Genomic DNA, 25,112 nt, shown 5'->3' on the forward strand with positions numbered 1-25,112 from the left:
TGGTTCGACGTGATCATTTTACACGCTGTTGCTGCACCATCGACCATAAACAAGATGTACTGGTTTTGTGTCGCTTTTCCTGTTCTGTTGCCGTTCGGCGTTGCGTTTTGCTCAGTTATTTTTGGGAAATCCTTGACAGTGGACTTCAGGAATTATGTGGCCTTCTCGTCGATCCCTTTTACAACGGACCTAGCTACGGAACCCCTTCCAAGACCACCGCAAAGAATAATCGATCTTTCTTTTATGCTTCCTTTATGTCAATGAAGTCAATTGATGATTTTGAATATCTTAATGGATCTTACAATGTCCTTCGCGCGCAGGGGCTACACGGAAAGCGGTTTCCTAGCATAATTGGCCCACGAGGACACACTCGCTGTTGGGGTTTTATTTACTTTCGAAAGTGAAAGGAAGTCTGACGCGGATATGTTTGTTGCTCTTTTCCTGTTCCTCACAAGTTCCTTGGAGCGGTTCATTTTGGAAACTGTTTTTTTTTCTTTTCTTTCCCGTGTAAATCGAGCTGTACAACTCAAGTATAACTTGTATTGATCATCCTTTTTATTTTATTATCTCCGTGTGAAGCTTGTGGTATCAATTGGGACTTACCGGGGTGTACTTTCACTGCAATGAGGTGTGCATAACTAGTACAACATATCTCTGGTGTCATGATGAGGTAAAAGATTTATCGTACACATCGGAACCGTGGGATTCATGGTCAAGGTGGTTTCCTAGTGGTAAGCCAAAAGTAGTTTACCTCTGAAATGCAGGGTAATAACTTCCAGGCCCCAAAAATAACCAATAGTTCATTCTCCTTTTTAGTTTATGCCGTTTGGGTTTATCTTACGTGAGGATTAATTCAAACGTAAAGTTTAATCCTTAAATTAATACCGGATTTGAGGTTTGTTATACATTGCTTAGATGATTCAACTTCATTCAATTTGATTTTAATTAAAAATATTAGTTCTTATACTCGAATGTGCGTTTGAAATAGTCCGAACCAAGACAGGTGCTTGGAGTGGTTTGAGTGGTTGTAGATAAAATAACATTTGCTTGATACTTTTTGTTTGTTACTTCCACTGCTCCTAATCTATGTGAGTTAGGGCAATCGAGTAGACATGGAAAGATTAAACAGTAGCAAAGCAATCGAGTAGACATGGAAAGATTAAACAGTAGGATATAAAAAGGAGTAACGAGCAGTAGTAGAGGCAGTTTTAAGTCAGAGTTTAAAGGAAGAGGTTTATAGAATAAAGAAGCTAAACCCTTAAACCTTACATGGGGGCTCAACCAAAGAAGAGGTCATCGGATCTTAATAGAAATTAACGGGTTCAACCAAAGAAGAGGTCATCGGATCTTAATAGAAATTAACGGGTTCAACCAAGAAGAAGTCTTCGGTTTGGAATAAGAATTATTCATACATTCGTGAAAGATAGTCGTCAGAAGTCGTCCGTGAATAGTTGGTCAGGAGAGTAAGAAGCATACCGGGTCTGAAGTCATCCGCGTAGTTTTTGAACGGTCTTCGGAGATTGGAGTAAGGAATCTTCCGCAGTCAGGATATAGACGGAGGTCATACAGCAGAAGTGGTCCAGTGTGTGCACAGAAGTTTTTCGTCGGAGTTTAGTAAGTTTGCACTGTGTGTGCTGTGATTTGCGCTGTGTGCGCTGTAGATTGCACTGTGTGTGCTGAAGGTTACGATCTGTGAGCTGGAATCTGCTGGTGTGAATCGTCAATATGGAATCTTTACGGTTGATGGAAGAATACTCTCGTTCCGAATTAGTGCGAAAATGTCAAGCGGCAAGACTAGCAACGACCGGAAGTAAGCAAGACTTAGCATCCCGCTTAGTCGAGGCTGGTATGGATGAGGTGGGAAGCAACCCGAATCGATCAGTCAATGAAAATGAGGAACCGGACATGGAGGATGAAAATATCGTGCATCATACAACGTACGTTAACTCATTCTCCATACGTGATAGTGAAGATAGCGTCGAAGAGTTCGCTGGAGAACGAACGCAGAATATCGCGATTTGGTTGAATGATTTAGAAGATGTCGGCCGTATGGCAGGATGGAACAACCAACAACTGTTTATCATGTGCCGAAAAAAACTCGTGGGAACAGCACGAAGTTTTCTAAGAACATTATCGGGAGTTACAACGTTCTCCAAATTAAAAAAAGAATTGTTAAGCGAATTTGGCGTGGTGGTGCGACCGCGGGACGTACATAGAGAACTAGAATCTCGGCGGATTAAGAGTAACGAAGGAGTATTGGAATTTGTGTATGCTATGCAACAGTTGGCGAGAACAATTAGCTTGGATGAGACCAGCTTGTGCGAATACATCGCGGATGGTGTCACTACTGACCCACATGTACGAGCTATTCTTTATGAGGCTCAAACTGTTCAAGAATTGAAGAAGAAACTTCTCTTGATGGAACGTGCAACACAGAAGAAAACAGAAAGAGTACAACATAAGCCAATAGAACAGAGTAAGCAGTTTGACCAAGATTTGAGAAAGTCAATTGATAAGCGAATTGTGAAGAATGATGAGCGAATACGTCGTTGCTTCAACTGTGGAACGCTCGGACATTTAGCAATCCATTGTACAAGACGTGTTGAGGAAAGCTCCAAGTGTTTTAACAGTGGTGAACTTGAACACCAGGTAAATCAGTGTCAAAAGAATGAAGTTCTAACAATCGGAGCAGTGAATGATGCGTGGTTTTCGATGAATAACGAGAAGGAACAACTCGAGTTTAAGATGAAACAACATGGTGAAATCATCGCAAATCGAGATAAGCAGATAGAGGACCTTAAATCGGATCTCATCGGATTGGAAGATAAGTTGAAGAAGGAGCGTGATCTATTGAGAAGCTCGGAAAAGGATCGGCAGTCGGAGAAAACGAAGCTGATCGAGTGTGTGGCGAAAATACAGTTTTTGGAAGAAAAGTTGAAGGATAGTCAGCAGAAGCAGTGTCAGTTGAATGATCGCGTACGAGTACTATCGTCAGAGAATGGGCGACTGGAGCGAGAATTGCACGAAGCTTTTGATAAGTTGGCGAAAGTGAAAGAATCAAGCGATGATCGGGAACAACAATTGGTCGGTGTTACCAAAAATTTCAATTTGCTGAAAGGAGCCTGCAACATAACGAGAGCTCAGCTAATTGAGATGAATTTCCTCGAGAAAGAATCAAAACGCAACATGAAGTACGCTGCGCAGATGGAAGTTCTTCGAAAGCGCCGTACTGAGCAGGATAACGAAGTATTTAAGACAAACGTTGGACGACGGGAAATAATAGTTACACCAAGGAGCTTAGAGAATGCTGAAGATGATGAGGATGAGGAGGAAAAAGACGAAGATGATGAGGGCTATGATAGTGATAAGGAGTCGAACGAATATGGTTCCGAGGAGGATATTGTTTTAGAAATTGCGAGTAGTCACAAGAACACGAGTGAAAAGGATGCACCGGCAGGACAAAAGGAGCCGTGGCCTCCACCGACTAAGTACAAACTAGGAGATAGAGGAGTGATTCAAAGAACCCAGATCACTGTAGGCAAACATCTTACAACCGATTAGAAGTTGAGGAAGTAAATGATGAAGTGAGCAAAGCAAGGAAGCAAATGCAAGTCTTCCGGGACGGAAGAAATAAGTCAGGAAAGGCCGTGCGGGTAGGATAATGATTAATGTTAATGGAATAGGAAAAGTATAGGTCTTCCGGGACGGAAGATATGTCAGGAAAGGCCGTGTGAGTTAGGGCAATCGAGTAGACATGGAAAGATTAAACAGTAGCAAAGCAATCGAGTAGACATGGAAAGATTAAACAGTAGGATATAAAAAGGAGTAACGAGCAGTAGTAGAGGCAGTTTTAAGTCAGAGTTTAAAGGAAGAGGTTTATAGAATAAAGAAGCTAAACCCTTAAACCTTACATCTATGCAATCTCCAAGCTGTATTAACGGTGTGTGCCCGGTAAGTGGTCGTTACGAGGGGTAGATTAAAGTTTTCTACTTTTTAGTCCGTGTTTTTGACATTCCATATTTTTTTTCTCTCCGTGTTTAACTTATTTCGACCGGAAATTCCACAGCTGCTGTGTGCTGTGGTAGTCATGGGGAAACATTTCCTAAATTAAACTACCAAACTTTAGTTTTTTTTTGTTTCGAAGAGATCATCAACCGGATGCGGGGAGAAGGGGAAGGAGAGAGATGCTTTTCCATCTCGCATACTGGAAGTGGATGTTTTACAGTTTCTCGAAGCCTTGGGGCATTCCATTAGGTAACTGTTAACACGTGCAAGTGCAACCATTAAAGCAAGGAGCAAAAGAAGAACTATGAAATGAAATTCGGTCAATGAAAGCGAAAAACTTTCCGGCACTCCAGATCATGCCCGGAGAAGGGGAAGGGGGCGGGAAGGGAGAGATGTAAGTGCTGGGATATCCCAATTTTGTGATCGTTATGTTTTTTCGTTCCTTGCTCAGAGACCTACCACCATTTGCGAGTAAAACATGTTGGTGGACATTGGACTATAAGTGCTTATCTAAAACCTGTTACGCTTGTATTCAGGATTGAAAATAACAAGGCATAAAGTTAAGTTAAGTGTGAAGCTTGGTGATTTGATTATGTTCAATCGGTTCATATAGTTTATCGTATGGATTTAACTGTTTACTGATATTCAAAGTATGGTTAAGCACATCAGTATAGATAGTATAGAATGTCCATGCTTGTAGATAAACAAGATACCAAGAAGCAATAGGAAGTTGTTGAAAAAGCATACATTTTCACTCCACTAAAGCGCAACCAGTTCAACCATTAGCATATAAAACGGATTGATGGTAGTAAAGAATTTAATTTAAACCACGTTCCTTCGGTGGAGTCCACCCCGCAGCCCGCATCCATCTTCTCACCCCGTTCAGAACGGACACAGATGCAGGTAAGGTGTCGATCTTGTTGGCGCCCGAGAGAGCGGATGCGGTCCCAACTTGATCTTGGTTCTCAATCACCGGGCACGCGAAGATAGTAATTTTCGATAATCTCTTCCAGGAAACCGCACGGTAGCGCTCAACATGTCCCCCTCCCCGTCTGTTCGTCCGGCGGTGGCGAGCACAAATGGCGATAAATTGCACCGCGGAATAAGCGGCAGGGCAAGCTCTAGCCTCAGGAGAACAACTTTTACGATCCTTGATTCTTGCACTCCGGAGCAATTCATTCATACGGCGAATGGAACCGGTGGCGTTGGAAGGGGAAGGGTGGATCTGAGGTGGATCTTACAGTTGCTCCTCGGAAGTGTTCGGCGGCATTCTGCGAAGCGTTAGGCATGGATTAATGTTGCGCACAATGGCGTGCGAGTCCAAGTACCCGGGTGTCCTTAGGAGAGAACCGCAGTACCGCAGATGTCTATTAATTGTATGTAAGGTGCGGTGCGTTTGTCTGAAACTGCAGTCCAATTCCCAGCAAAACGATGCAGTTGGCGTAGGTGGCTATTGGTTTGGTGGTGAATGACTGTTTCGTAATGATAGGTTCACAATCAGTCTCCGTGCCGTAATGACAGGAAGAGCATAGTTTAACTGATTGGCACGTGTGGCATGTGCGCGGTGTTAATTCCGAACGCATTATTAAAACACATTTGCGATGGTTGTTTCTATTTCTCTTGAGAGCAAAAATGTAAGAAAACGGAAGGAACTCAAAGATGTTTTTAAGTTCTTGTTTAGTGTACTTAGTAACTTATCAGTTGTTGTGTGTGTGGTTTAAATTGATTTATTTGATACTTTATAGTACTATTTAAAAAAACGCTTTGGAAAGCTAATTCCAAACCAAAAAGATTCACAATTTAGGAGTATTTAGCAAAATTACCTCGCTCATTTTTCACCGCCACACCACACTCCTTCGAGCCGAAAAGCATAATTATTTAAATTGCTCGTCAGCCCATTTGTTCGCTTGTGAGATTAACAAAATTTAGAGTAGATTACATTCGTAAAACTGCACTGCACTTCGGCGGTGTTGCTCGCCCGCTCATTCGGGGTTGGATCATGATGATGAATAAATCGCTACATTAATATGTATTACCCACCAACCACCCAAATCCCCCGTCGGCGGGTGCCGCTTATCTCGCCGGCTTGTGTTGCTAATTGTGCGTTCTTCCAACCGCTACGCATCCAACCCTCGGCTGGTGATGGTGATTTCTTTTATTTTATTTGTATTTTCGTGTATTCCCGTTAGCATATGTGGCCACCCCTTTCCCCACCGAGGGGAAAGAGTGCTTACCGGAGACAGCGCCGAATTTGCAATTCAACGGCGCGGGCTGTCATTCGGCATGCTTTCATTTGCCTATCTGCGGCTTGGGGAATCTAATTTCTGTTTCGTTCGGCCACTCCACGTCTACGCGCGATGTGCTTGGATTGGCTCTGGATTTTTTGGCTGGGTTTTTGTTTGTTTCTTCGCAAGGATGCATGTGATTCATGTGGTGTCGATGGTGGGCAAAAGTGGGGAATCTTAGGACGGGGTTACGCAAGGATGCCAGCTAACGGCAACGTAAACCACCACCTCTGAGGATGGTTCCGAAAGGCGAAACAGATGCTTCATTAACATTGCAACCGGTGACGAAATGGACAGCATCGTTTCACAGTGCGAGCTGGTAAACCTACAACGGGAATCGTTGTTGGGGTAGATTGTTTTTCTAGTCACTTTTTTCATTGTATGAGGTTTTATTGCGAGAAAAAGACTCCATACAAATATTGATCAATAAAATGTGCAAAATTTATCGCCACCTTTCGTTCGACCTGTAGGGTTTGCTTTACTCAGTGTGTTGATTTCTCCCCACCCTGGCACATGTTTTACTTCCTGTGGCAAAATAGTTATTGAAGCCGGATGAAGGGCGGAACTTAACAACCTATTTTACTTGGAAGGGCAACAATCCCAAACCCCTGGTAAAACAAGACGACGCTTGCTGTATGTATGCGGTTTGGTACTAAAATGGCGTCACTTTGGGATGGAGAGGACATTTTTGTGTACATTGTATCGCTGCATTGCATCTTAACGGCTCGTTTTGACGAAGGGTAGCCGTCAGTTGGCACTTGACAGGGGAAATAATGAATAAGAAACAGCAACAATTGTGAAGATTGCATTTGCGATTTTGTGTCCACTTCTCTCGATCGCTCCGCGAACCGACGGTAATGGCGTTTGCTTAGTTTTATAGGATCTGTTATGTGACAAGCTTTTTGTTTTTGTTTTTTTGTATCCTCCTTCACGTGGCAAAAAACTAAACCGAGTAACAATCCTAGCCGTAGAAAATCATCCCCTTTTTGCTTTTTAAAAGCACAGGCACAGGTGTACAGTTGCGACCAACAAGACTAACTACTAAACTATGTCGCCAATGTTTTACTTTTCTGTCCCTTTTTTTGTAGGTGACTGATGAATGGCATTTTTTGTAAGCTACTCGCTAACTCCACTCCTCCTGTTGTCGAAAGTGTTTCACAATTCTTACGTCGTCCTCCTTTGGAGCATACATACCGTCCGTCGTGCCACGTCGTCGGCGGCCCGGCTGGCAACCACCATAAACTTTCATCAACGTCACTTTCCTTCTGTTTGTGCGTGTGTGTGCGCGCCATCAAAGCGCAATAAATCACGCGTGAGACGCAGTGTGGACAGTCTTAAGTGCTTCGCGTCATCCGAAAAGTTAAACGCGTGGTGGCGATCGTATTCCTAGGAAGATCGTCGACCGACACATTTCCTTCGTCTGTTGGGAGAAGGTCTTTGAAAAAGGTTCTACATTGTGGACTACTCTACTTCTGGCAGAGCGGCCCAATCACGCATAATTATGTCCAGTCCCAGTCCCTGAACCGTCGGTTCGACGATAAATGCGGTCAGTTGGAAAAATCCTGGGTGTTGACATTGCTTTGCCAGCTGACAACCGAGCCATTCTGTCTACATTTATCAAGTTCTAGGCTTTGAATGATACTTGATACGAGCGGAAGTTGGGGTCTATTTTTAAAAGCAACTTAAATAAGCTCGATCTCTGTTGCGATGTGTTTTTGTTCGTTGTTACAAACTGGTTGCTCGTTAGTTGAAATGAGCCCCTGAGTATGTCGCCGACTCGTAAAGAAAATGGACTTGGTCGTTTAGGTGGATCAAGAAAATGGTATCTGGAACATTGGATTTAATTAGGGCAGTTGTTTTGCTTCAACCACCACTTAAGTGTACTTGTTTTATTCGCTCTCTTGAAATGGAAATTGAATTGTATACTTGAACATCAATTAGAGTAAGGAAAAAGCACTTTGACTCACTTCGCAAGTTTTAATCAAGACCAGCAACAAAAAAGAACTCCAGTTAGACTGTAGGTTTTTCTTTTAACATTCAAAGATTGCGCACGTATGTGGCGTCATAAGTCTTCCCTGTTGGTTTTTTGCGTACCCAGCACTCACGAATGAGTTATTACAATGACGTAAAACAAAACGAAACGAAACGTAACGTAGCCGGAACTGACGGGAGCAGCAGTGCCCTGTCGTCGGCGACCGACCGAGAGGTTGAGGTTAAGCGACCGATTTTGAGCCCGGGATGTGGTTGTTTGCAAGCCGTTCGAGAATCGCCTTTGCTTGCTTGCGTCGAAGCAGCGTCGAAAAGTAGCTTCGTCATAGTCGACAGAAATGCAAATCCGTCGCTCAAGTACATCCGTCGACGAGAGGAGGTTTAGTGTGGGGAGGGGTGCGTCTTCAATTCTGACCGCTACCTACCAACCGCTGCGATTCGGACAAATGATAACAAAAAACCATTTGCTGACGAGTTTACATCAATTCAGAACTGTATGTTCTTGATAATGTTGTGTTTAAACCGATGAGGAAGATATGCGATAGCATTTCCAGCTAGTACCTACGTATATGCGATTATTATCCTACAACATCCTATTCTATGTTGCTTAACATCCTTACAATTGCGCTCTAATGCAGCTACAATTTATTGATTTACGTTGCGACATTTGTGCTAACTTTCCTTGAAAATTTAAATAAAGAGGAGCTCTTGTAAATTACAGAGTTGACATTGAATTAGATCCTTCAAAATTGCCAGTATCATAAGGGAATAGTCAATAGGTGCAAGGATTTAACGTAAGTAAAGTGTTTAAAGTAATCAAATAGCATTGCAGAATATACACAATATTCCCCTGAACCGAATGCAATCTTGACTCTCACCTCAGAGCTTCGTACACATGTTCGTTGGCCTATGATAACATATTTTACAGTCCTGGGGGGTTCCTTATCGTCGCTCCGGTTGTGTCACCATCGTGTTTGTTACCACGGATAGCTGCTGCTGTGTATCGAAAAACAAGCCCATTCAATCAACGGCTTAAGCGCCCGGTGATGTTGCAGGTGAACGCGTTGTGTTCGATTCGGTTCCACCGCGTCCGATAGTGTATCGGAGGCAATAAATTTTTTAAATCTCAATTTTCGTACGAGAACGGTTTGTAAACGGAGTTGCGATAAGGAAGAATCTCCAAAGCCCAGTCGAGTGCGGTAACACATTACTTGCAGTTTCTCGCCAAAAAGAAGCGACAAATGTACGTCGTCAGGATGAGTGTGTTGTATGCAGAGATCCAACAGATAAGCGACTCGCGTTCTTCGCGTGGTTTTGGTTGCACCGGGTGCATACAGCTGCTGTGTAGACTCTGCAGTCCACGGCTGCTTAGATAGTGCGATATCGATGGTTTGTTGTTCCCTCCACCCGGGTGGAACTTACTTCACGAGTCAAGAGGGCTCAAAGTTCAAGTTATGCCATTCTCGCAACGCATAGTGCGCACTCTTTGGAGGGCTGTAAACAAACCATACACACACACACTTACTACTGCCATCGTCATCTTCTTCACCTTCACCACCCATGACTCGGGTTCGCGTGGTGGTCAAAGGTTTACAACAGCGGCGGGGGCCATGACGTAGTCTGGCATTCCACCCCGCACCCAATGGGCAACGGGAGGAGGGGAGGACTTTTCCAGCAAGGTCTTGGCTGACCGATACTGTGCGCGACCGATGTTATCTTGGCGATGTACGAGATTCCCTCGAACTTTTGGGTGAGGTTGTGGGAGGCAAAGGGGTTCTCCCGCTACTTATCGTCGTCGTCGTCGGTTTCGTCGTCTAATTGTGGCTGTTTGTCCATGGCTTTAGGCAACCGTGTGGCCCTTTTTGATCGAGTGCAGCGCGCGCGCCTTAGATAAGCCAGACAGGTGATTGCTAACTAATAACGCTGTCCATCTCTCTCTTGCTCTCCCGCTCTACCGCAGTTTGACGAGTACACCAAGTCGCTCAACCTGGACCCACACAGTCCCAGCTTTCGGGTCATCACCGACGGCCAGCTACCGCTCCGGCAGTGTCTCCATCCCGAAGCGAGTGCCAAAGATATCGACCTGCCACAGTACTACTGGCGGTTTTGCGACCTGCGCAAGGAGTTCGTGCGCTTCAAGGCCGGCGACCTGTCGCGCGCCCTGGTCCCGCTGGCCGAAGCCCAGAAGCTCCAGTCCATGCCAAATCTACCGCCGGTACCGGCCTCCATCGCTGACATCATCCAAGGTATGTACTTTACAGGTTGTGCTGGCAAGACAAACGGAGTCCATCGACGCCAGAGCAGCGATGGTTTGCTTAGCTTAAGTTTATTATAGTAGTCGCTTTATGCAGAACTAAACGCTCGCCGATGAAACAGAGAGCGCGCCCTACACCATCCGGTTTATAGCCATTCTCCAACGCACACACCAGCAATGTGGCCATCATCATATCACGATGGGGGCTCTGATAAGCGCCGGGGCGCTTTGATAGCAGCGTCCATGTTGGCGCTCCACTTGGTCCGATTAGGTGAATCAGCAATAATTCCCGTACAAAACGAGCGAATCGACGGTACATGGGGGGGCGGTGGTGGGTGGGTGAGTTGTAGATACCTAATGTTGACAAATAAACCAAACCATGTGGTCTTCTTTGTTGATGATGGAGTGACGGGTGCAAATTTGATGCGAATTATCTTCTACTACCCTACGCTTTTGTTGATGGTTTAGTGTAACAGTGTTTTTTAAATGTGTCTACACACTTATTTACAGTTAACCAATGAAAATGAAGACTTGGAAGTATCCACCACGATTATAGATTCTGAGATCAAACGTGGTGGGTCCGGTTTGCTCCTCTTTTTTGCTGTGAAATATCGTCTTTGCAACTCGTTCTTAGCTAGGTGTGGGTAGCCGCGCTGATAAGATTTGAACAAAATTCGTTTTTAAGCTGAATCGGCTTACCATGACTAGGCTGGTTTTAGAAAGTTAGTGAGTCATTATTGGCTGTAGCACTTAATTCCGCACGGTGTTAAGAAATGCTGTAAATGAGTGTAATGAAGATATGCGCCTCAAACGCTTGTTGAAATTTAGTAAGATCTATTTTAAAATCTAATTACATTGATCTCCAATATTCCTTTATCAAGTTTCAACTAAATGTTGAAGGTTTCTGAACCTGTGGCACCCATTATACTCAAGAAAAATGTAAGTAAAAGGTGTTACTTTTGTGTAGACCGAGCGCTCGTTGAAGGTACACGCAAGAATTGCAGGTCATATTTTTCTTCCATTAAAAAAAAAGTCATTACAAACAATGGCACACTGTTTCCCTCACTTTTTTCTGCGTTCAGTACGAACCAACTTGTCATTACGAAAAACCGAATGGAAGAAAGTCATTTTGGCATATGTCAGAAATGACAAACAATCGACAAGTGCTTTGCCAGATGATACGCTGGAGAAGAAAGGATACGCGTGAGAGGAGGGAGTGTGTGAGGGTACACGCAGTTCGCGGGGTTAGTACCGCATTGATTGATGGACTGATTGACTGACTGCCTGAGTTGAGTGAGTGTGCGCATGAGTAATTTGCACCAGACCCTGGCCAAAATGCCAGTGGTCGGCCTCATTTGCTTGTGCTGCTCGCACATGGTCATAGTTTGCAGTGGATTTTTTGGAGCTGCTCAGTAGAAACCTACCCGGACCGGGGTTTAGTTGGGTAAAAAAGATATAGCGTAGTTCCACCGATTCACCGTGGCATTGGACACTACCAAACGCGGGTGTCCGGCGTATATTATGGCAGGGTAATTGTTTTTATCGGGACTTAATTTAACGAATTTTGACGAATGTCCTTCGAGAAGGGTTTTGAACTCCTGAACACATTTCCCAGACAATGGAGAAAAAACGGGGAACAAAACCTATGGACAACCATCATTAGTGACAAAATTCGATAGAAAAAGAATGTACTTATCACCAGTTGAGCAGTTTATGTGCGAGAAACTATAAATAATCATATTTCTTCAAACTGCCAGCTCCTCGGACGGACTCACTCGGTGTTGTCAAGGGCGGCGGGTGCAAAAAAGGATATCAGTCCACGGGGCCAGCCGTTCATCGAAGGTAATGAATGTAAATGCGCTTGTAAGATACCTTAGTGTGACGAAGTTCGAGCATGAAAAAATGATCTTTGTTTTTTTTTCATGTTCTGTTGCTTTTAGGCGGCTGCCAATGAAGGGGAAGAGAGACATTGATGTTGATTGTGCTAAGGAGCATGGGGACAAACAAAAAAAAAAACAAAAAAAAGCTCATTAATATTCGGTGCCATAATCAAATCGCTTTGCGTGTTTCGGCACCGAGCTTTTGACCACCGCACTTGATGACGCGGTCCCCCAACCGTGCGTGTTGTCGTCTACCGTTTGCAGGTGATTTGTGATTTGCGCGCGATTAAGATGATGAGCCGTAAAACGCGCAGGTCTGATTCGTTTTCTGCTGTCGAAGCGGGAGGTAGTTTTAGGGGCATTCGACGACAAACTGTCGGGAAAATAGATCATTTGCAGTATGTTTTCCATTTTCGCGCTTGTGCTGTGTTGCAACTTTATGTGATTTGTGTTTTCTACTTAGGACACAGTTTGGATGCAGAGAGAAAGTGGAAACAAACGGGTAATAACTTCGTGTGGGGACAACATGCATCCCTGAGGTAATATGCAATTGCAGTATGTCCAGCAGGTTCAAATTACTGTGTCATTTTAATGCACTTATAATGTCCACGTTTCGGTCTATTTGCGCAGTCTGTACTATTACTATTAGGAGTAGGTTAGTCTGACCGATAGGGAAAATTAACAAACTCATTTTTGAATAGAAAACATGAGTCTTTGCTTGGTTGAGACTTTTTGAGACGACTGTAGAATATTGGAATCGAATGGCAAAATCTGTCGATTGTGTCAATGAAGAACGCGATCACTTACAAAATTTTACAGTATTTTTTCAATTGCACACTATTGTAAAAGAACGGTAAAATTTTAGCTTATTTTTTTCGATTTTGTACTGTTTACAACGCAGGAAGCTTTATTATTGTCTAATATTTTCTATATAACTTTTTTCGAGTCTTTGTTCAACTTGAAAACTCATAAAGTTTCTATTGCTTTTATTAAAAAGTCCTTACCTGCTAATCGAATTTCACTAAATTTATTTTATATGCTCCAACTTTCGTATTACCCCACCTTACCCTACACTGTTTACGTGCAGTTGATTCAATCAATCGCGTGTTGTTGCTTGCGTGCTGTTTAGTTCCAGCTTGGGCCGTCGCTATACCTAATGTCGCTACTAGCGCCTAATGTTCATGATTTCAACCCCCTTGATATCAGGGGACGGCAACCTTCTGATGCTGGAAGCATAAATTTCTTCTGGCAATCGGAATGATCTTTTAAAGTTGAGTTTTGAAACAATTTGACAAAAAAGTCGGAACTGTATTTTACTTTGCATATGTTATGTTAGGAAGCAGCTGGTAAAAATATAACGATCGAACAAAAATATTTGTTTATATTTTTTGTTGTAGTTTCTGAACATGAATTCGATCAATAGAACTAATACAATTTCAAATAAGTTATATGACTTTGTGCTGGAAAGGATTGAAATAACGATAATTACCCCCAGAGCAAACTTCTTCATCAGTTCATTTCATACTGGTGTCGTGCTAAAGTCACTTTGCGCTACCCGTTTTTGGCCGTGCTACCATTTATTGCTAATCCATTTGTGCAACCAAGCCTTCAACACAAGTGGTTTTAACTTTATTTTATTCGGACCAGTTTCACACCTGCGCTTCCAGCACACTTTCGCTCCTTTTACCGTCTCTGCAATTATAGTATTTTTTTTTTGTCGTACCTTCGTTTCTATGCTTTTGCGTTCGAAATGAAATTGGAGATAAAGGCGACAATTTGTCATCGATTACAAACAAATGCCCTGATACCGGGGCATATTAGGCGTTCTTATGCATTTTTGCGTTTGTGTATGTGTATCAGACACACACACTCACCATCCGTTCGTTGCATCGCTAAGGTGATGACGTTGCAGACTCGCAGGTGCATATGCGTAAGTTCTCGTTTCGTTTGCACACAAACTTGATTCCTAGCATAATTGAGCATCGATTGCTCAGCACCGAGCTGTCGCTTACGTAGGGCCAATAGCAGTCTTTGGGGCGGTGGGTAAAGAGATTTATTGCACACACATATACCCTTTGCCTTCTCCACTTTTGGCGTAAGGTGCATGCGCGCGCGCTGCATTTGGAAGGAAGTCTTTTTCGAAATAGGAGCTTCGACACATATAGAAGCGGAGAGAAAAGTGGGCAAAAGGTGAGGGTCTTCTTTTTCCAGTCCTCTTTGGTGGCTATGAATCATACGTAGTAGTAGAACATATGATGGGGTGAACAAACACCTGATAAGTCGATTATGAAATGCTACTGTAGGCGTAAACTGATCCTATGGTGCTCATCATTAACCACCAACAACACGGTTGTAGATATCCTCCGTATGGCGGGTAGCGGACGATGGGTTCACTGTACTGATGGTTTTCCGTGTATTTTCTTTCTTTCAGATCTGGATCTACAAGCTTGCCAGGACAATAATGAATTCTACGTTAGGGAAGCACGTGACATGGTGACGGTTGTCCAGCACATGATCACATTAGGTAAGGCAAATGTAGATACATCTTAAACACGTCAATCTAGAGTATGGTAGAGTGAATGTAGCTGATACCAACTGGTGTTATTTTCTTTCGGTAATTTTAGGTCACAAATTTGAGAACAACGAAGTTATAAATCTCAACCTGGAACCTGGTATATGGTAAGTTTGATGAAGAGATTCACGATTAGATCTTTGCTTGCCTTATTGGAAGAGAAAGTCATCTGGAGGAATCTTTATTGCTTCACGTTACACTGATAAGAAATAAGCGCTCAGGGTGGACTTACTTCACTCATATGCACCTAAGGTAGGAAAAGCAAGAAGGCTAGGATTGAGACATGCTTAAAGAGCAAGTGCAAGATATGTGACTGTTTACAATGATGTTGACCTTTGATGTAAGATTTCAAAGTGAGAAAGCCGTCACCTCGATACCCCTGTGGGTTGTATGGTGGTGGTTTCGATCGACCAACGGCTCGTCAAGTGTGTTGGTCCGGTTGGGTGTAAATATTTACGCGTAAAATCAGCAAGGATCTCGCCGTGGGGTGATGCAGAACGGATGGTGCGCCGCTGCACAACCGTTGATTGTCGCGAATAGTTGTGTTTGGCTTCAAGATGTAACCTATTTGATTCCACGAGGTGATAAGTGGTGATGGTGTGGCGCGCTGCACGAACGCCAGTCCGGGGTGACTTTGCGATGCAGAAGAGTGAGTTTGTTTGTTTTGAATTGCCGTTTTTTTTATGATGCATCTGTAAAACTTTCCGTAATCTTTGTAGTTTTTCTTTGTAAATATAACATAAAAAAGTGCACTAAACCTGCCATTATCAAGCCACTCGACGGTTTTATTAGCGTAGGTTATGGCCATCAGTTGCTTAATTTCATCAAAATTAAATCCCCCATCATCCCTCTGCCCGCGCGATAGTTTTCGCATAAATTAGTTCTTACTTTTCACTTTGCGTTTTTCGTCCCATTGTGAATGAAACCTCCCATATAGTTGTGATGTGGTCCGACGGGATTTTGGAATTATCCCAACCCTTTCGGTTACCGCCGCCTTGTGCGAGCAGACCGATTTTTACTAATGACCACAAGTGTCCATAGCCAACCCGTAGTAACACATCCGAAGTGGGTTTCCGCACACAACACTGCACTTGAGTGTGGACACACTCCACTCCACTCCTACACTTTTCGTTCATTTCGACTTGACGAAGGTAGTAGCACTTTTTGGAACCCATTCGGTGTATAGCGGAATTTCGTTTTTTTATTATTATTAAACATGTTTTCCCTCCGGATGTCCCGTTAGAGCGGGGAGAGTTGGTAAAATTAATTGACGCTCGAATGTTAATTTTATTCGTACCCCGGTTCCCTATCTCCCGCTTTTTATGTTCTTGGTAGGGGCCACGTTTTGCACGCTATTTGCTTCGGTGATAATCCCTTCCGATAAATTTTGCGCGCGCCAGCCAAAAAACAAAGCAAAACAAAAAAAAATGGCGAAAGGAAAATTCATCTTTACTTGCTGCCAAACGCCACGTTCGGATGTGCTAAAAACGGACACTTCTGTGTTCCGTTGAGTTGTGAATGTTCAGGCCCGAAAAGCTTTGGCGCGAGGTCGCCTATCGCTTCGTAGAGGGGGGGAACATTTGGTTGATTAAGCTATAAATATGCATAATGGGATAAGAAAGCTTCCTGCAAGAAGCCGCCTGTGAAGAGATTAGCGAGATTCCGTTCGTTGCCTAGCGAATGTCAATGAAATGTATGCAAGCGATTTCGCTTGTGCATCGAAATAAATATCCCGTTCCGGTAGGACAGAGAGTGGATTGAAAAGTCCTACCGTTCGTTGGCCCCGTATAGGAGGTAACGGAGGAGGAAGGGTAAAACATGATTACCGTGTGCAGGCACCATGTATGTACATTAATGCATGCACACATACAACGGACGACGGCGGCGCATGTCGTCGGAGCGCAAGTGGTAAAAATGGATTTCTAAGAGCCGCTAATCGTTTTCGACATGCTGTAGAACAAATTGCTGCAGCAGCGAGGCAGCGTTCGGTCACCGGTCAGCGCGGCATGGAAAGGTGATGTTAACGGTGAGAAGCTGTCAGGGGAATTTTCGGTCATCAAACGGCTCAGCAAAACAGGAAGAGAGCGTAGAACAGCAATAGAGGAAAATCACCCGAGCCCCCAGAACAACGCCAACGATGATGTGGGGAACCTCCGTTTTTGTTGGTGGTTGCCACTCTGCGGTTGGAAAACTCAAACGGACCGTAAATATCAAATCAGTGATCATCGCAGTATTCCCATGCAAAGCGTAATGTACTGGCCGTTCATCATACTGGAGAGAAGCGTCCATTTTACCTCACCAATCAAAACAGGAAACCTTTTTTTACGAAAAAAAAAAATTAACTAGCTACTTCCCGGTCAGTGTAGAGATATTATCGTTAAAGTCAAATTTTCAAATGTTTGGTAAATTGTTTTTTACATTAAATATTTCGCTTGAAATCTTTTACCTTTTAGCATAATTGATTTATAGATTAGTATATTATATGGATTTTTTATAATGACTTTTTATAACGTTTCAAAATGTTTGTTATTTAATTGATAATTTGATTCGTCAATGTGCAAATTTTCTTCAAATTTGTAATTAAATGTTATATGTGCTGGGATGCAATTTTTCTGCAAGTAAATTTGAGAAAGATATAGCCGCAAATGGAAACATGAACAGCAATACTGTTAGGTGTAAAATTAGCTTTCTCCCCCCCCGCTCCGTTATCTATGACCTTCAACGTTGCATTCTCGATTACCAGTGTGAATTCTTATCACCGCTAATCCGTTCCAAACTGCGTAATCATTTGCTGAGCGTAACGAGAAATTATGATTTATTACCCGGTTCATGTGGTTTGCTTCCACCACTCACTGCTCGAGCTTTTCCAATACCTTACATGTTTTTCAACAGAGTTTGTACTTTTTGTTTGTTAAAAGGTGTGTATCATCCTAAATTATTAAACGGTTTGAAAGTTGGTAAGCATCTTTTGATTTTTTTAATGCACGTCTCTTCTTTATACCTTTTTTGTTTTATTTTTCAGCGAAGATTTGCATTCGTCACCCTATTTATCTCCGTCGATACTCCGTGTTAATAACAAGGTTGCAATGTCACTTATCTCGTCAAACCTGTGTTAACCCGCCGTGTAGTTGCTGCGCTTTCTGTACAACGCTTCCTGACCGGCGAGGGGTAGGATTCTCTTCTCCCATCGGGTGTAGCCTTCGAATGGGGTGCGTTCGCTCTCGATCATCTGGGATCGGACCGCAGAATTCTCTCTCGCCCCGTAAATAAGTCGAGCTTATCGCCCGGATGAAATCGGTTCTGAAACAGTTCGAACCGGCCGACGGATGTTGTTGTTGTTGTTGTTGTGGTGTGGAGATTATTTTGTTTACCGTACCGTGGTGGTCGAACAACAGCGGTTCCCGAGTTGTGTGTGCGAGGAAGTCAACCGGCGGCGGCGGCGCCTACACTACACCGGGTTTTCAAAACAAAAAAAATGAAAAACAAGGTAGCGGTCGAGTGGTGGCCTCTCCATAGCCTGGGGAAAGGGGTTTGCTGGCCGTCCGCAATCGATCATATTTGCTTACGTGCGCGCGCGAACGTGCGAGGGAGAGGGCAGCAATTCGATCGGCTATTCGAAGCCTCCCTTACAGCGACGGCACAACAGAGCCTGCAGAGAAAACCCTCCAGCGACAGAGGAGACGAAGAGGGTTGTTGCTGGGTGCTCGGGGAGGTGGGTCGAGTACCATGGGGCCGTGGCCAACGATGTCGTATGTTGTTGAGCAGCCCTCCAGGGCTCGGGAGAAGCGTGCGGGCACGCGGTGGAAATGTAGGCAGGGGCGGCCGCCGCGCTGTGCTTGGCTGGCGTTTGAAGTACTTGTCGTCGAAGTGGTGATACCACCGCTCGCTCAGTACGTGTTCGATAGTGGGTTAGGTGACAGGCTTCGAGTTTGCGCACACGTTCGCTTCCCGTCCCGGCGGCATTCGCGAGCACGATCGCGAGATTTTCCACGCAGCGCATCGATCGGGAGGGAATCGAATCCCTCGGCCGTGATCCTCCTTCTTGGACGTGGTGGGTCGATCTTCGTCTTTACCGCGTGGATGTTGTGCATTGGAAGTGAGTACAGGCCGGCAGCCGAGGGGCTAGAAGAGATTAGTCCAAGCACTCAATAAATCCGGGGTTAGAATCCGTACTAAAGCATACGCTTCTGGAGATCGTACGTGACTATGGAGCGTTGTTTCCGTCGAGTCGATCGATCGACAATGAGTTGCCGCGCGTGTTGAGGGTTCAGATGTCACCCAATCTGGGGAGAGCTGTGAGGGGAGTGAGTGTTGCAGTTTGGTAGCAAGAAGTTACATTGAAGTCGTCCCTCGCCACTTCAACACTTGGTTGGTGACAGTTCAGTTCCTGCATAAGTTCCCACCGAGTTCTCTCCCCCCTTCATTCTCTGATGTGCATAAAACGAGACATGTAATTTGAAGACGGGGTACATAAACACATACAAACACACACACACCCCCCGGGCTGTAGCCTGTCCACGGTGGCACTTTGGCAAAAAGGTTGGCGACTTCTGGCGGTTAAGCTATATGCTTCTTTTTACAAAACAAACGATCGAACCTGACAAAAGCAAAAAAACCGAAAACGTGAGCATTTACCGAAAAGTGTCATCAAAACATCGCAACATCACACCGCAGGGAGTGGAAACTGCGTACGTTCGCGAAAATAACGCCGGTCTTATTGAGGTGGAGGGGTTCCAGTGGAGTGCACTTTGTAGAGCACGACGGTGTTAATCGTGGAGTGGCGGCGGGAACCAAGTGGACTGACTGTGTGCGCCCCAAGAACGAACGTCTCATCAACAAAGGAACCGTTCTGTGTAGTTCGTTGTCTCCTAGACCTCCGCGGGGCGACTCAGAAGAAATCAATCTGGCCAAGGGGTCAGCCGTTCGGTCGATGTAATGAGGCTTATCGACGTGGCATTACACCCCGGGGGCCGTTGGGTAGGGGGAGGGGAACACGTGGAACAGGGACCGGAAACCCTAGTGGTGGTTCGAGCGATAGAGAGCAAAAGTATCATGGCACGCAATGCAAGCGAGATCTGTTAACGCCACTCTTTATGAGACCGCATGGTGGAAGAGCCCCCGGGCGACCGAGGGAAGGAGTCGCTGCCAGTGTTGGTGTATGTTCGCGTGTGTGATGATTTTCAGTCTTCAGTTTCTTATGGCTCCCTAGGTTTACTGATTAGCTCCCGATGATCGGGAGGAGGAGGGTATTAATCGAATTACTTCGCGATTCAATGTCGTTCGTGGTTGTGTTTGCAGATGAAACAGTGACGGGAAGTCGTACAAAATCCGTCGCCCTGGATCATCCGATACAGTGTCCGGGAGTGGCGTGGTAGATCGTTTGAAAGTGGACCCTCACCACTTAGTACCGATACCGTATAGTAGTTCGGTGATCTCTGAAGAGGTTTCATTTTCGGTTCCATCCCGTGAAATTTCCCACAAGGATTGTCTTTCTCCAGTGGATCAAATGCTAGTGATCGTATAGCAGAGCAGAAGTGCAGAGAGATTCGTTTTCGCTTTTCCTTACGGAACCGCACGACGTCTTACGTCATAAGGTGGTGTGTAAGTGTGCGTGTGCCCCCCGTGTGCTGGTGCTATTTGTGGCCATAGCTCCTAGCTACTCTAGCTGGAGGTGATAAGAGATTTCCTACGACCTGATCAAGCAACGGACGATGGTGTGTGGTGCATATGAACACGCGAAAGGCGCGAGAGCTCCAAAGGTTGCGCTATAGAACGAATTTATGGTCCCCCCCCCCATAGGCCACGCTGCGACATGTGTGCCCATACCTGCCCGTATCGAACCGTAACGGATTACTGCAGGTATCGATAGATGGGCGACCATTGACGGCGAGGACTACCGAGACTCGTTGCGCTTGGGGTTCCCGATATCGCGCAAGTTATTCTTACCGGTTTTGTGCTCTCACTGCTTTTGCCTTTCATCAATGTCGTACCCCAGGTTCTATGGAACTGGAACTGTCCACACTCATCTGATCTATCGTTCATCAATGGAAGTTGCCACGACACTTGTTTTGCGTGAAAACACTCGCTGACCTTACACGGACGTACAACAAGCCTGCAACTTAACCTACTCTCCCATAGGGTGTTGGATTCTGTCCAGAGTGCACTAGAACGCGGATCGCCAAGAGATCCGAGGGAGTAATGTTGAATTAAATCCGACGCATCTATCACTCTCCCTTTCGTATCTGATTTGTTTTTCTTGTTCGGAAACTAGTTTAGCTCGTGGCAGACATTGAGACAACCAGATCTTAACGACGGGAGTTGGAATGGAAGAGGTTCTAAGTCTCACTCGTGAAGTGTACTTGCGAAGATACTAGAGATAAATAGTCCCAGAGACCGTATGTATCACTCTGGCAAAGAGGGGTCTTACTACTCGTACGGGTGGTATTAATTATACCAGCACTCTGATGTCTTCCCCCCGTGCTGGACTTACCCGTCGCCCGAGAACCCAGACCTCTGGGGATAGCTGTAACGATTAATCGTCGACGTCATGAAGCGCCTTCGGTGAAGAATCATTTACAATCGAACCGTTTTACCTACCTCACCGTCGCCCGTCCACGGTGCAGAGCTATGTGTTGGCACTTCTGACGCTTGATGGATGGATGGGTTATGCAATTTGTCGTACTACGAGCATACAAAATACTCTGCTGCCAGAGAGAGAGAGAGAGAACGAGGGGGAAGTGCACAAAGCTGCACATTAATGACCCCCCATTGCTGTAGCAGCGTGTGTCCCATGGTGATGGGGTCGGGGGAAAACATTCTATGTCCGGTGGTGGTGTGCACATTCGAAATTGCTTAACGATAAACGTGCACTGGGTTAGGCATTACAATTACAAGTTATTGTTATCTTTTGTACAACCATTAATGCAGTATTGGTCATTATTCCGACGCGCTCATGGGTTTCTTTTTTACAATGGATTGCAATTTCATTTCCATTGCAGTTTCATTTTAGAGGGAGAAAAATTGGATTTAGATCATTTAAATTTCAAATTACAAATGGTCTGATTGTCACAGATTACAAATTGCTTGATCATTTGTAGATTGTTTTGAATGATCTTATGACATGTAATTTAAAACATCTTGCATCCGTTATTTTCCTTTTATAAAGCTTTGAAGTTCTAATGAATGTTTATGCCACAGGTAAGATTCTTCGCTTGAATCTTTGGTGTGCCCCACTGTATCGGGTCCGTCATGTTTATAATATTCCTTCGAAAGCCAAGTCTCCCACACAATGTATGCGTGTTGCCGAGTGCACGAACCAATAGCTTCGCGGTGGTGTGTCCGCAGGGTCGTAAAAACTAGCAGATTTATTTTAATGGCCTTTCAGCAGTGACACTTGCAGTAAAGTTGATAAGAGCTGCACACAGTGTTTCGCTTTGTAATGGACCCACTGGGCCGTGACTTTTAGGTTCATTTTTCAATCGGTTGTCTGAACTGGTTCATTTTTCTGCCAAAAGTAGGAAATAAGTACTTTTGCTAATTTGAGCGTTAGAATGTTTCATGTTTTGTTGTTCTTTGTAACAGATCAGTGAGATTCGTTATGAAAATATAAATAATGTAAAGATTTGGCAGGACTAATTCGGATGGAAATTGGAACATAATTTTATATGTTGTTACACTGAGAAAGTTATATCATTTTGGCTTTCAAATTTACACAAACTTTACATGAAACGATACAGTTCGATTGAAATCGCTCTTCGGATGGCTGCCGAGTGTAACGATGGTATTTAAGCCATATCGAAACCCTAAATCGACAAATTACCGCGCATCTGTGTTTGTTGTTTCCAGCATCGGATTCGACCCCGTTGCCCCGGTTCGGTGGTGACAGACTGCAGACGGTAGCTAACCACGTCGGAGACGCACTCCGTGCTGCAAGCACACACGCCAGATTGCATGACAACCGCCGTCAGCCAGCAGCCTCTTCTGTCGTTCAATGTTGTCACCAAGCGGGGGCCAGATATGGCTGTGGCGTATGGGTTTTGGGATGGATTTGTTTTTCCTCGCTCCTCCTTCCGTTGGTTGTTTCTGTGTGGATAACGACACGCGATTTGCAGGGCATGCGTCGTCGGGCCTATGACCGTGGAACATGAGAATGGTAGACGCGCGAACCTGTTCAAACAAACTGCTGCCACTGCTTCAACGGGGGCGCAGATCTTGGGGCCCCGCGGTTTTTCGTATGACACGGAAATGTGCTCACTATGACGATCGTCTGCAGACGATTTTTCCCTTCTTTTTAACAAGTTTCTTAAGTGCCGTTTGGTTGCGTTGTTGTAAGATGTGTTTATTTGAATAAAAAAGAAACTATTTGTTGGCGTAAAAACGATCTTCATGAACTGAACGGCAGATACGACCTCTGATAATGACAAGCTGAGGATATATTAAAGTATTTGCGAGTTACATTCTAATAAAACTAATGTGTACACTTTTGGGACATACACTTAGGAGAACTTAAAATTCAACGGGAACTCATAAAGAAAAAAAAAATGAACCACAAAGATTGAAATGATATTTTAATCGACATTTTATTGCTCTCTCTCTACACGTGTTTCCGGTCATTACCAATATTTTACTTTATATAATTCAATCATAATAAGCACGAAAAGTGAAAATACCTCCTCTGGCCAACTGTTAACAATCTGTTTTTTTTGCTCTTCCTAATTGTTGTAGCTCGATCGACGACGAAATAGATGGAACGTGCATAGTGCGTGCGCGTGGACTGCCGTGGCAGAGCAGCGATCAGGATATAGCGAAATTCTTCCGCGGGCTTAATGTGGCCAAGTAAGTATTGTAGTTGCCCTTTATGAGTCATTACGTGAACCCTTTCTGTTTTTGTTTCGGTTTTCTTGGCGTTGTGCAACACCATTTTCCTTTTGGTTTACAATTTCAAGCGCGATCAACAATGAGAGATCGTGAAATTGATGGTGTTTTCTATCGTTTCGGTTGCAGTTGAAATCTGATCAGCGAATGAATCAGTTAATCGGTGACAAATACGTCATTCCGATTTAGTGTGAAGTAATTGGCTCAGTAAACAAAGCACATGTAAAGTAGACACACGGTAAACAAAGGTTGGCAAAGTAGCAACCCAAACAAATACATTATGACTGAGTCTAAGTTGGTGTTGTTATATGCTTCAAATACTTTGGCTGTGACGCGTTTCAGTTGATTGGAAATCTTGTTTTTTTTTAATAAAGAATCATAGGAAACTCCAGAGTCAAGTGATTACTAATAATTTTGAAAACCCATATTTTTCTGGTTTGAATCGTTAAGGATTCTTAGAGGGTTTTCCCAAATTGTTTCTTCGTTCGTTTCAAAATTTGATATTCGTGTTTGTAGTAAGAAGGTTTTGCTTCTTGTGTTCAACTGTTTAGCCCATTTTAATTGTTGTTTGTTAACTGTTTACAAAATGTTTGTTAATCACTTCTTTTCTACTCGAATCCATTAGGGGTGGTGTAGCCCTCTGCCTATCGCCACAAGGACGCCGAAACGGAGAAGCATTGGTACGGTTTGTGTCTCAGGAACATCGGGACATGGCGCTCAAACGACACAAGCATCACATCGGAAACCGGTACATTGAGGTAAGTGAAAGGAAGAATTCCCATTCTGCGTGTTGTGCCAATGATTCATCCGGTTTTCTTCTACCCTTCCCTTGCTCTAGGTGTACCGGGCAAATGGGGAAGATTTTTTGGCCGTCGCCGGAGGCGCCTCGAACGAAGCGCAGGCCTTCCTGTCGAAGGGTGCACAGGTTATCATACGGATGCGCGGTCTACCGTACGATTGCACCGCGAAGCAAGTGGTAAGTGGTGATGCAAAAGAGCGAGGTCCCATGCAACGTTCACAATGATCTTCTCCCTCAGCTCGACTTCTTCGCGAACGGCGAGAATAGCTGCAATGTGCTGGACGGGTCGGATGGGATACTGTTTGTGAAGAAACCGGACGGCCGGGCGACGGGCGATGCCTTCGTGCTGTTCGAGCAGGAATCGGACGCCTCCAAGGCACTGTCGAAGCACCGGGAATCGATCGGGCAGCGGTACATTGAGCTGTTTCGCTCGACCACCGCCGAAGTACAGCAG

At 44.4% G+C, this 25,112-nt stretch overlaps 1 protein-coding gene across 2 annotated transcripts in view; it reads left to right on the forward strand.

Annotated features, from left to right (window-relative positions):
* The window catches only part of LOC131261135 (RNA-binding protein fusilli), a 78,731-nt gene that overhangs the window by 42,551 nt on the left and 11,068 nt on the right, over positions 1-25,112 (forward strand). For both annotated transcript variants that reach the window (XM_058263061.1, XM_058263060.1), the window contains exons 4-10: positions 10,240-10,525; positions 14,845-14,937; positions 15,038-15,092; positions 23,710-23,820; positions 24,485-24,617; positions 24,698-24,835; positions 24,897-25,112. In XM_058263061.1, coding sequence (XP_058119044.1) covers positions 10,240-10,525; positions 14,845-14,937; positions 15,038-15,092; positions 23,710-23,820; positions 24,485-24,617; positions 24,698-24,835; positions 24,897-25,112 — 1,032 coding nt within the window. The remainder of the gene's footprint in view (positions 1-10,239; positions 10,526-14,844; positions 14,938-15,037; positions 15,093-23,709; positions 23,821-24,484; positions 24,618-24,697; positions 24,836-24,896) is intronic.

This window comes from Anopheles coustani, chromosome 3, assembly GCF_943734705.1.
Source record: "Anopheles coustani chromosome 3, idAnoCousDA_361_x.2, whole genome shotgun sequence".
Taxonomy (NCBI): Eukaryota; Metazoa; Arthropoda; class Insecta; order Diptera; family Culicidae; genus Anopheles; species Anopheles coustani.